The sequence below is a fragment of the Numenius arquata genome, chromosome 4, assembly GCF_964106895.1.
Source record: "Numenius arquata chromosome 4, bNumArq3.hap1.1, whole genome shotgun sequence".
NCBI classification, from domain to species: domain Eukaryota; kingdom Metazoa; phylum Chordata; class Aves; order Charadriiformes; family Scolopacidae; genus Numenius; species Numenius arquata.
Window position 1 is genome coordinate 28688361 of NC_133579.1, and position 12799 is coordinate 28701159.

At 35.0% G+C, this 12799-nt stretch overlaps 1 protein-coding gene across 2 annotated transcripts in view; it reads right to left on the reverse strand.

Annotated features, from left to right (window-relative positions):
* TMX3 (thioredoxin related transmembrane protein 3) overlaps window positions 1-12799 on the reverse strand; it is a 30120-nt gene that overhangs the window by 12396 nt on the left and 4925 nt on the right. For both annotated transcript variants that reach the window (XM_074146292.1, XM_074146293.1), the window contains exons 4-10: window positions 12171-12294; window positions 9124-9169; window positions 7463-7543; window positions 5887-5986; window positions 5558-5635; window positions 3262-3328; window positions 853-951 (exon numbers count right to left, since the gene is read on the reverse strand). In XM_074146292.1, the coding sequence (XP_074002393.1) occupies window positions 853-951; window positions 3262-3328; window positions 5558-5635; window positions 5887-5986; window positions 7463-7543; window positions 9124-9169; window positions 12171-12294 (595 nt within the window). The remainder of the gene's footprint in view (window positions 1-852; window positions 952-3261; window positions 3329-5557; window positions 5636-5886; window positions 5987-7462; window positions 7544-9123; window positions 9170-12170; window positions 12295-12799) is intronic.

The window sequence follows — 12799 nt, forward strand, 5'->3', positions numbered from 1 at the left end:
TTTTTGGTAATTTGAAGAATTGTTAGACAAAAATGTACCATGAAGTAATATGCTACATTTAAACAATTTGTAATAGCACTTCTGTAAACAACCTTTTAAAAGGTAGGTATAATGATATTAGTTTGACAAACACGTTAGAAGCTAGGCATTCCATAATTTTTAAAACCTGAAAGAAGTCAATGTTGCATTGAATATAAACTACTTTTATTGGAAATGGAACGTAGACTACAAGGTATCCTGGGCTGGAAAAATCAACACTTACACCATTTCTTCCACTATTTCAGAGTATGTATACCTTAAAAACAGCACAAGTCATTTGCCTATTCCAGAAATCACTCAGCTACGAAGTTTTTATTTGGCTTGCAAAAAATTTTAATAGAGAAAAGCTGAAGTATTCCAGAACAGGTCCACTCTGGTACTCTTCCCTTCCTTACCATACCTACTTTAAAGATATCCAAATCCATTAGATGCAAGACATATAAACCCATCCATATTTGACACTTCTAAATCCAGTCCTGAATTTCCCTGTAGGTATTCCAAGAGTTAATATATAATTTACGCAAAACCTAAGCTGCTCTTAAATTAAAAGATCTGCTAATTTTTTGTGAATACTACAGGATTAGACACACTAATTTTTATGTTGTGAGGAAAGGACTAGTGTAGGCTTTGGATGAAGCTTCTAGTCAATAGAACAGGTCTCACCAACATAAAAAAAAAATTGGCACTATCAACTGTAACTCTGATATTAATTAATTTTTGAGGTTTAAAAAACCCACATTCTTAGTGCTTTTTAATTTTTCTTAGTGTTAAGTACAAGAGATGCCAAACAGTTCAGTGGTAGCACCATCTCACCTGTATCTCCAAGTTCATACAGCGTAAAGCCATCTACAGTAAGATAACCTTGAAATCTTTCTCTGTTTATCCAGGATGACAAATCACCATCTTCATATTCTTAACAGAACAAACAGGAGAAAAATATACTGAAAGTTAAACACACATCATGCATTAAAAATTATTAATTTTTTTTGGTAACATGGGTATCAGCTTTATTTCTTTCAGTACTACAGCGAAGAAATCAAGACAAAGTAGATGAATTAACAGCACTGTGAATGTAAATGGACAAATATTTACATGTGATTCAAAATCAGTTATACTGAAGGCTAGTTTCAGATGCTAGATGCTTTAACCTGGACAGAGTCAAATTCTAACACATGCCAGCAACACCACTATAATTACATCTTAATCACAAGTCAAAAAGAAGAATGTAAATTAACATATATATGATGTGTATATACATATATACACATAGATATAAATGCACATTAACTAAATACATTTCTGTTAAATCCTATTGAATAGAATGAATTAACATTAACTTCAGCTTAGCAATAGTCATAAGATTGTAGCAAGCAATTCCAAGCATAAAGCTTCCCATAGATCTGCATCCCATTCCCCTGCTATGGGGAAGAAAAAAAAAAAAAAAACAAAACAAAACAGCAGACAAGGCCAGCGCACTGAAATGGATTTTGCTAAACCTTTTTCTTATAGTGAGCTCTTCAAATTTCTGCCCAATCATAACAGTTGCACATAAAAGCTTATCCAGTCTCTTATACCGTATCTTTATAACTTGTCTGATTTACAATAATGTTTCAAGTACATTATAAAAGAGAAAAATTTTTACAACATAAATTAGAAGCCTGAATTATTACCACTTTTCTGTTTGATTTGAAAGGTGTGGAAAAAGCGACTGGGTCACACAGCAATAAGCAATTCAGAAGTGTTTCTCTTTGACAAGCTTTCCTTCTCCAGTCCATTTAAAAAAAAAAAAAAATAAATCAAATGCATATCAAGGAGGCTGTAAAGTGACTTTTTATCTGGAGGACGATTGGTAAAGCAACAGACTGAAGAGGGAGACAAGTACAGCTATTCTATGAAATCACAAAGAATATCCTTGATGGCCCATCTGGAGCATTTTGCTGTGGTACTACTGATCCTCAGAAATTAAAACAGCAGACTAATCTTCTGAGTTATGTGTTTTCAACTTAAAAACTTGTATTTAAAACAATCTAAATCAAGCGTAGATGTTTTTGTAAATAAGCAGTGAACCTATAAGACAACCCTTTATATGCGTATATAAGTACGTGTGTGTGCGTGCATCTAACAGACTATAAAGCATTGGCTTTACAGGACAGCCTGAGTATAACATAGCATTTATATATGGATATCCATACGTAGGGATATACATTTTTATATAAATGGCAGGCATACTGCTGTAAGTGGTGTTAAACACTGACACTACTAGTCACTACTAGAAACACTACTAGTCACTACTAGAAACACTACTAGTCTCAGGTGGCCATTCTACAGTCTACTCACTGAACAAGACAGTCAAAGCAGTTTATCAAGCCCAAAATTGCATATCCACTGCTTCAGTGACAAAAGTCCACGTCTCCTTAGCCTCTTTTTGAGAGAGACACTCTCAGGAAGCGGAAAAACAGGCTGAATGGTCAACTGTCCTATGTATGCACAGTATGCCCTGTCAGCCATATCGGAAGAGGTTATGCTGTCTGATCCTTTCCCACTACCAGTATCCAAGTAACACAAATGTGAAAGTCACATATGCTCAAAGCTATCAGTTAAGGCCCTCCAAATTTTAATATTGGGAATAAAGGCAGAATCAGTTTCCTCTTCCTTCACAGTTTTTGAAGGAAGGCTTGCTGTACTAAGAAAGTATAGTCTGTATTGCCAAGGCACAGAAGGCTCAAACTGGACCCTTTTACATGATCTCTGAGCAGCATACACATCTGAAAAAAAAAATATCAAGTTAACTTCAAGAGAGAGATCTGACTGTCAGGAAGAACACTTAAGAGAAAACCTGATTAAGTGTTTGGAACTGTAAAGTCATTTTATATGTGACTCCTCTTCATCAAGTATTTTCTTCTATTTTACGTATCATGAATTTGGACACTGAGTGATGGCTTAGCTTTATAAGTGCATTAATACCAGCAAAGCAAGAACACTGGAAGATAAATCTTACTGATAACACAAAGCAAACATCATCACTTCTACTTCAGTATTCCTAAAACCACTTTCCTTCTCAAATGCATTTTGTTCCCTAAGAACTAATTAGTTTTTTCTCTTCTCTTTCATGAAGGAGCTGTTATTTATCATAAAACTAGGGAATTTCCCAGCATACCAACTAAACCTTCAAAAAAATCCCAACTGTTCCAGTTTCTCCATACTTTAAATATTTTGCCTTACCATCATAAACAAAGTAAGTTCCATCTTTGAAGACCAGAACAGCTGGCAATTCAGGCAACGTCACATACTGAAAGAGAAGTGGTTTTCAATTAATCTATGGAAGATTGCAATATTTTTAAACAAATAAAGAAAATCTTAAAAATGTAGAAACATAGTCAATGGGGAAAATCTCAAAGTGCATTTCAGTGTTTTCTGTATACGTTTACTAAAATAAATTTATAAGCTTCCACATATTAAAAAGTAACACAACATAAATGTATTTTGAGAGGCAAGTCTCATAAAATGTACATGAAGCAGGATTTTTACTAGTATGTGCAGTAGCATGAAGAATATTTTATTGGTTGGACATGAACTTTAGACAGAAGATGGTAACTTGAGGGTTTTATCAATGATGCTCTCTGTTCCCAATCTGTGCTGTTGTCAGCATACTTGTCATACCATTACTTCTACTAAATGGCCAGTCAATAATAGCATTGAAAACCAGTAACATTGAAAAGATGTCCCATTAAATCTGGGCTATTTCCTGTCGTTTGGGCTAATGGGAATATAAAGACACAGCTTCAGCAGACAGGACTGCAAATAGCCCTAATTCAGGCAAACAGAACAATGAATGCATGCATTACCATCCTAAATATGGTATTTAGGATGATCAACAACATACTCAAAAAAATTACAAGGTGTTGAAACCTTTCCCTTGGAACTTAAAAGAATTTTATTAAACTTACGTTTTCAGTAAACTGCCACAGAAGAAATACTGCACCTACTCCCTACTGCTTGCTGCCATTCTAAGTTGAAATTCTAATAGCATTTGTGGTTAAGAAAGGACTGTATCATGACCTTAGTTTTGATGATGAAGGTGGCTGAACTGTCAAATTCACTGATATTTTTGTGAATCATATGAACAGTATCATGAGTGCTTCTTCAAATCACATGCCTTCTGTAATCATTCTGCATTCTCTTCCTTGGAAATAAATGTAAAAGCCGTAGGTTTATAACGTAACAGCTCATACAAATGAGCAAGACAGTAGTAATTTTAGATGATGCTTTATTCTCTTATTTGCTCAAAACAAAGTTTAGCATCTTTAAAGGACAAATCGATTTATGTACAGCTTATGGCTTATGAAAGATGCCTGAAGCTTGGAACAAGATTACCTAAGGTGATAAAACAAAGCCTAACAGTGAATACTCTCATGCAAAGCCTTATAACTAGCAACCAATGACTTCATAACATTTTTGCTTCTCATATTGCATACCATGACTACTTCAGTTTAAATGACATTTGTGGGAAATTACATTTGATGGGAAAAACAGCTCACTGCTTACACCACTGCATCACAGAATCTCAAGAGTTCCAGCCTTTTACACTCTTTCCACTGCACAAGTGAACAGTACTTTTTCTGCTCAGCTGGGGCTGAAGTGCAAATAGCAATACTCAAATTGAGGTAGTTTTTGCTACAAGCTTTCTGGAAATCTAAGAATACACTTAAATAATAAGTGTATAATAAGAATACACTTAATAAATCTAAGAATATGATGAGGTCAGTTCTACTTATGATGTTGGAAAACACAGGTGCCTAAAAAAAAAATAAATTCTGCTAGTCCTCACTGCTAATCCCAAACTAATTTTGAAGTCACACATTATCAGGCAATAAATGAAAAAGCCTCTTGATTTTGCTTCAACACATAAGCAACAATGGTTAGACTAGCAACAGTAACAGCAATTTTTTCCACCCTTGTGACTAACTGCAAATTATTTCCTTTTTACAGAATCCTTCAAAGAGCCACATGAGAATTCCGCAGCCAGTAGACTGGATAGATTGACCCCTGGGCAGACTAATATTTTAATCAGCTGCATTGCTCAAGGTCAAAATAACTTACCTTTTCACTTCTTTGATTATTATGGTACCAGTGGTACTCCCTGCCACAGATGCCCAAACTAGTTATGAAAGTGGTCGGTGAAAGGACTGTCATGATTGCATTGGCTAAAAAGCAAATTATCTACCTTCTTAAGCAGGTTGTATGGTCCACGTTGAGTTCTGTACATTTTCTGTTTCATTTTATTAACATGACTGAACAAGTAACTTGGCCAATACAAAGCAACGACAGAGTGAAACTTAGTTTGTATTCTTTAACCATATAGACTCAAAAAAAAAAAAGTTTCAGTGTAATTAGTTTGAAATTTATCAAAGCCAAATATATGGTAAGAAACCATCTCTGTGCCATCAAAACAGCCAAATTACATATGAGGAGAACTATACCATTGCTGGAGGAAATGGCAAGAACTGAAACAGCTTACCTCAGGCAGCACATCTTCTGAGGCAGAAAAAAAGTATGTATAAACTATTAGTTCTGAAGCAACTTCAATGTATTTCTCCTGCAAAAATACAAACAATGTTTTTTTTAGTTTCTGAACTTTTAGTATGCTTCAAACAAAAGTTTTGTGACATAACTTACCTTCAAAGAGTAATTAGAAAAAAAAGTTATGACACAAATTGTAAAAAAATTTCAATAAACATAAAAAACATGAGAATTTATTATAAGCATGCAGTTCAGTCTTTTAGAAGATATTTTAAAGTATAACTGCAAATAGCCAAAAGAATAACTTTACTTAATCAAGCTTCAAACCTTTAAAGGAGATTCACCACCAACATACACAAAAAGTACACGATGTCTCTTTTGCACATGCTCGAACATATGCTGGCTAGGAAGTGGCCTGATAAGCGGTCTGGGGGGAAGATGGGAAAAAAAAAAAAAAAAAGAAAATCTCAGTTTCTGCAAGCTACAAAACTCAAACAAATAAAAATACACAAGAAAGCGCCATATGGTTTTGTGTGCTTGTTTGTTGTTTTGGTTTTTTAGTTTTGGTTTTTTTTTTTGGTTTGTTGTTTGTGGTTTTTTAAAAAACTAAATTCCCCAATGCAAATTCATTTACTTTTTTCAATTTATTTCAGTTTCAACTAAAAGCAAACCCACTAAAAATCCCCCAAAATAAACTCATCATGTTCCTCAAATAGCACACTTACATCTGAAATTAATGTCTCAGGACAAAAGGCTGCTATGACGTAAACATGCATTGCATTTACTGGGCACAGGATCACAGACTGGGTTGGGTTGGAAGGGACCTTAAAGATCATTGAGTTCCAACCCCCTGCCATGTACAGGGACACTTCCACTAGACCAGGTGGTTGCTCAAAGTTCCAGGTTGCTCAAAGCCCCATCCAACCTGGCCTTGAACACTTCCAGGGATGAGGCATCCACAGCTCCTCTGGGCAATCTGTTCCAGCGTCTCACCATCTCTATAGCAAAAAATGTCTTCCTTAGGTGCAATCTGAATCTACTTTCTTTCAGTTTAAAACCGTTGCCCCTTATCCTGCCAGTACAGGCTCTGATAAAAAGTCTCTCTCCATCTTTCTTATAAGCCCTCTTTTTATGGTGAAAGGCCACAATAAGGTCTCCCCAGGTACAATAAGGTTGCAGTCATTTTAGAGAGAAATTCTGAATGTAAGCACAGCAATTAGATAATGTGGTCTTAGAAATAAATAATTTACAAAATTCTGGTAAATTACTAGAGATCACTGATATTCCTGAACTACAGAATTCTGAACAATAATTATGTATCTGTAGGAATGCTTCTTAATTGTATCTAAGAATGAAGGAAAAAAATATGTTTTTTTTTCTCCCCCAAAATTACTGCGTATAACATTTTGAAGACATAGGCCACTATAGGGGAAGAACAAAAAGCCAAAAGAAATTGTTATGAACAATTCTGTAAAAGCAATTTCCTTACATTGTCAATTGTTGTAACTTTTCAGATGCATAAGCATATATTAAACTGCTGTTTTTAGATAACTTTTGAGTATTAAACAGATTCTGCCTTAGTAATGATGTCTATCAGCCAAAATTTAGGTCAGTATTCTTGTTCCTGGCTTCTATGGGTTTCATTTGCTCATAGCTTCCACTACTTTGAAAAGCCCTTAATTCTTGCTCTGTAAAAAAGGGATTGTGACTAACCAGTCTCTACTTACCTTCTCCACGCCACTCACCACCAGACTCACATGCAACCAGGCATAGTACACATACACATTTTAACTTCATGTCAATGACTTGTTCTTTTTTTATACAGATTTATTTTTTGGCCCACCTCAAAATCCTACAGAAGTTTTAAGTCACCAGAACCAATCTCACAGAAGAGTATACTTACCCTGCTACTCTATTAGCAAATTCAACTATATCATCTTTAGTTCTAGGTCCTCTATAGTTGTACGCCAAGTCACCTTTCAAGCTAGATAAATAGGAAAGACAAAGAAAAGAACAGAATGAAAATCAACTAGACTATATCTGAACATGTAGAATTACTCAATCTTCACATGTTTATTACAGTCACCTTTAAGCAAGTGACAAGCAAGATAATTTTTCAAATAGTCAGATAAAAGAAGTGGTCAGGAATATGTGAAACTCAATAATGCAATACAATGCAACTATAGAGCAAAAACTTATTTACACAGTATCTGATTTACTGACTTTTAAAAATAATTAACTTTCTTTTACGATTATTTTTTTAGAGTGCACAGCACCCACACACCCTGTAAATATACAGGCCATTTAGAACATTTGCTTATGATGACACAAAAAAACCTACATACCCAAACCAAACCCCAAACATTCAGCATATATATACCACTTAAGGATTAGTCCTTGTGAAAGACAAATACATAAACTTCTGTAACACTTTTTTATGATGGAAAAGTATCAAATGACCTGCAAAACCTTCTGGATTTACGTACCAAATTAAGCTTCCATAAAGTGTTGGTCAGTTTACTGTACTCTGCTGACAGGGGATGCAGCACGCTTGCATTATAAGAATATTCAAGTAAGCTTTATTAATTCTAACGGGTTTTCTTTGAATCCATATAGGGTTAGAAAGCTCACAGGAAAAAAAAAGCAATCATAAAACCAATTTTACCTCTATATGCCAATAAGGTTTTTTATCCTTAAAAATTAATAAGCTAAACATCTCTGCCACCTTTTGAGAAAACTAATTTGACAAGATTTATTATATATATTAGGAATATAATTTGCTTAAACAATAACTGGCTAACAAACCCACTATGTTCATAGTAAAAAGTACTCAAGATTACTTTATTTAACATCACCTTGTATGGATTGTATACTACACTTTATAAGCAATTACATATAATACCATTATGGATTGGTATTTTCCTATAAATGTTGTCCTCCATTGATTTTCTTTTTGAAGTACATGAAGAAAAAAATCTATATATACTTCTTTTGTCAAACAACGGCTCTCACACTTCACCCTATATAATATCCACTACTGTCATTTATATAAGCTTTTCAGGTACACTGAAAAGAAGAGCGAGACAATTAAAATAAGAAAATGCAATCAGCAACTTAAAAAACTCAACAGGAAGACTCAGGTAGGCACTTACTGCCTGAATCCCTCTTAAGGTGTCAAATCAATTGGTACATGAAATTCATTTTAATAATGATAATGAAATATATATACACATATTTGAAATATATACTTGCATACGCATACTTTTACCCAGTTGCCTAAAAAACAGCAATTAAATGAACTCCAAATTTGCCAACCTGCCATTAAGAGTTCTGTTTCTAAAAAAGAAGCTTGATATTACTGATTTTCAAAGCAAAACAGTCTAGTAGAAATCAAAGATAATGTTGAAATGAAATGGTGGAGTATTTCTATGTCTTTGGTTTTGGTTTGGGTTCTGGGGCTTTTTTGTCGTTTGTGATTTTTAAGCAGAGAGCACTTTTTTACTGTCATGAAATCGGTGGTAGGATAGGTAACTCTTAGAAATTCAACAGGAAGCATCAACTTACAGCTTAATTGTTGGATAGCCTCGCACTCCAAATTCAGATGCAATACCTGAAAGAAATGTGTTAATGCCCAAGTGAACCAAGACTTTCTTGCTCTCCTACCTTAATCTTTAAAAACAGCTTACCATTCAAGCAACGTAAATAAATAAAAAACCCACCACTTATTTCAATATGAATTATTTTACTTGCTTTCAATATGCTGCTGTTATGAAGCTACATTATTAAATTTTGGACCTCTTTCAGAGGTACTACAGGGTCCCAGCATAGGCTCTCAATTCTTACACCACAAGTAAAATGGCATGAAAATCCTCTAAATAGACAGGCTTGGTCAGTTTTTACCAAAAGATAGTAAGCATCTAATATGCACATACAATTGGCTGAAAACATGAGAGGCAGGAATTAAGCATCATGCGTGTAGAGTTGTAAATACTAATGCTTAAAGGAAATAAAAAAGACAATTACTACTCTTTCTACAGTAACAGGTAACAATAGAACTGCAGTACCATGCTGTAGTAGTTAGAAAAAGTCAGTTTTTAAACCATATTCTGCAGAGGTAAATGCCTACAGTCATCAACTTCACCTGAAATAGACACTTTCTAAGCAATCAGTTACTTACCTGCTGCTTACTGAAGTGGTAAAAAGAAAGACAATCACAGAACTTTTTCTCCCACTTTACATTTGTCTAAAACCTTGTATCTTGCTCCCATGAGAGTACAATTTGCAACCATCCTTTCAGTTTTGAAGATAGTAACTGCCACCTTAAGCTACACTTTCCAGTCAATTCAGTGTTTTCCAAGAGTTAAACTAAGTAGTCTTCAAAAAAGGCTAAAATAAGGCTATAATAAACAACCCTTGCACTCAAAAATGCACGAAGATTCAATCCTTTTAACATAAACATTCTGAAGCTACCAACTACATGCCAGAGCAGCAGATGTGGGAGGACTTGTGTGCAGGGCTCTGAATAACAGTTTAGAAATTGCGACCCTAAGGTTCTTTGCCTGGATCAAGATGCTAATTGCACGGAACTACAAATAAAACTAGCAGCTCAGGAGTCAGAGCTAAGAAATATGCATACTAGGATCAATTTGATTCTGATCCTTTTCTCTCACGGAACTAGATTGCACTAAAATATGTATTAAAACATTAAATCACAAGAGTTATCAACAGGCAGTTAATTTCTCCTTGTACAGCTCTTGAGCACAGTCAGGAAAACTACAAAATAGACACTTTTTAATACATTTTTTTAAACATCCCAGCAATGGAGATTACTAAAACACTGCCAATATCATGGAAGTGACTTATTTACAGCATCACCTCCACTTGTTGATACGAAAAAAGCAGTGTAGGCAAACAGCAGCAAGAATGCAAGCTCCAGGTGTGACACATCCCTACTTTGACCACATTCAGCAGACTGCTGAGGCTAACCCCCATGAAAATGCAACTGATACCACACCGGGTGACTATTCTGTTGATATAACTGCTGTATCTTCATTCCACACAGCCACCAGAGGCAACACATTGGATGCTTTATATGTTCAGCTGTGATAGCAACTCTCTGATGACAAGCTACCCAAAGTTCAGATTTTTCACGCTACTTCACGTTCCTATTAGGAACACAAACTATGCAGAGCCAACCATTCATGTTCCTTCCTAGTCACCCATGTGTGCCAGCTGCATTTCCTTCTGATATTCTTAAGACTGAATTACTTTGATTTCAGAGAATCTTTAGACTGGGAAGACATTAAGCAGAGTTGACTGAGATTTTCATATCCAGATGTTGTAAAATTTCCACCTTCAAAATAAAAGCATGAAACTATTTCAAAAGATTTATCAGACTCTATTCTTCATAAAACTGATAAGAAATCTGAGAAGAAAAACATTTTTGGGGCACAAAGGAACCCTTGCAGTTTTTAATAGTTTTTAAATAAGCAAAACTGAATTTTAGAACAGAACCAAAGTGTCATTTATGTTCTAGTATCAAATACAAAAATTTAGTATCAGGATGACAGAGGCAAATATTTCAGGGTAAGGGTTTAAATAATTTCTATGATTTAGAATTTGATACACATGACTAATAAGCTAGAGATCCACCAAATCTATTCCCAATTTTGAAGTTACCCGGTTGCATGATCTTGAAACTTTTAATTCTCCAGACTTACTTTTCTTTAGCAAGTAAGTATCTTTAAGATGAAACATGAGGTCAAATTTATGTGTTTTTACAGAAAAAACTACATACACTAAATTGGTGTTTGAGACAAGATCATTTTAATTTGGCTAGCAGGTCAAGTGAGGTCATCCTCCCCCTCTACTCTGCCCTGGTGGGGCCACATCTGGAGTACTGTGTCCAGTTCTGGGCTCCCCAGTTCAATAAAGACAGGGAACTACTGGAAAGAGTCCAGCGGAGCGCTACAAAGATGATCAAGGGAATGGAGCACCTCTTTTAGGAGGAACGGCTGAGAGACCTGGGTCTGTTCAGCGTGGAGAAGAGAAGATTGAGAGAGGATCTCATCAATGCTTATCAATATCTAAGGGGCAGGTGTCAAGAGGATGGGTTCAGGCTCTTTTACAGAGAAACATGGGCAGAAATTGGCTCAACACTCATGTAATGTCTTCAGTGATTTCAGCAGGCTTTTGGTGTTAACAGCTTAAGGGCTGATTACCTGAAAAGAATAACCGCAAGCAAGAACACAAGCACTTGTCCAACAGTAATACAAGGAACCTAAAATTGGATGCTGTCAAGAGATGCACTGCAAAGATGCTTGTATAACAGTACTCTAAGAAGAGTATCAAAAGCTTATCTTTGAAAAGCTTTTACCTTCCATTTCTCAGGAAAAATTCACTACTCAAGCAGAAAGAAGTGTGATAGAAAATGCATACTACAGCTCGTTGTCACTCTTAGAAAGAAAAAGATCAGGAGATTGTTCTCCAATGACTATTTCCATACATTTGCTACATATGATAGAGCACAGAAGAATGAGTAATGAAAAAAATTTAGAACAGTTTCAAAACAAAGGCTGTCATGAAGCTACCCCTAATCAAACCATACTTACTAGAAAAGGAAGTTGCATCCATCTTCCCAACTTTTACTGGAGAGCCCATGTTTCTCATTTCTATGCCCACTTCATTCCACACAGGCTCCAGTTTCTTGCAGTGGCCACACCAAGGTGCATAAAACTGAGAAGTAAATGCATTTGATTTAAATTAAAAAAATAAAAAAAAAAAACCCAGAAGTTAATGAAGAGAAGTAATTAAGAGAAGCTGATTCTATGATTAACCCTCAAATACATTAGCAAGACTTATTTTCCAGTCATGATGTTCTTCAAGTCCTAATAAAACTGGGAAGTTAATTATGAAGCTGGAGTGACAAACACAACATTTTTGATTTGGTGCTACTTTTAGTAAGAAAGCACAAATTTGAAAAGAATACATTCAATTGCTGTACTATTATATGACTGCTTATTTGTCTGTGGTAACATTTTTTTTTAATCTCTTTTGGAATATTTTCGTCTTTTTTTCAAAGTTACAATAGCATGTTATCAATCTATTCAGGAATACAAATTTATTTGCCAATAGGAGAATGCTATTCTTTGAAAGGAAGGACAATACATACATATATTATATCTCTCTCTCTCTATATATATATGTGTATACTTCTCCAAGCTGCCCTCTGGATTTCAGG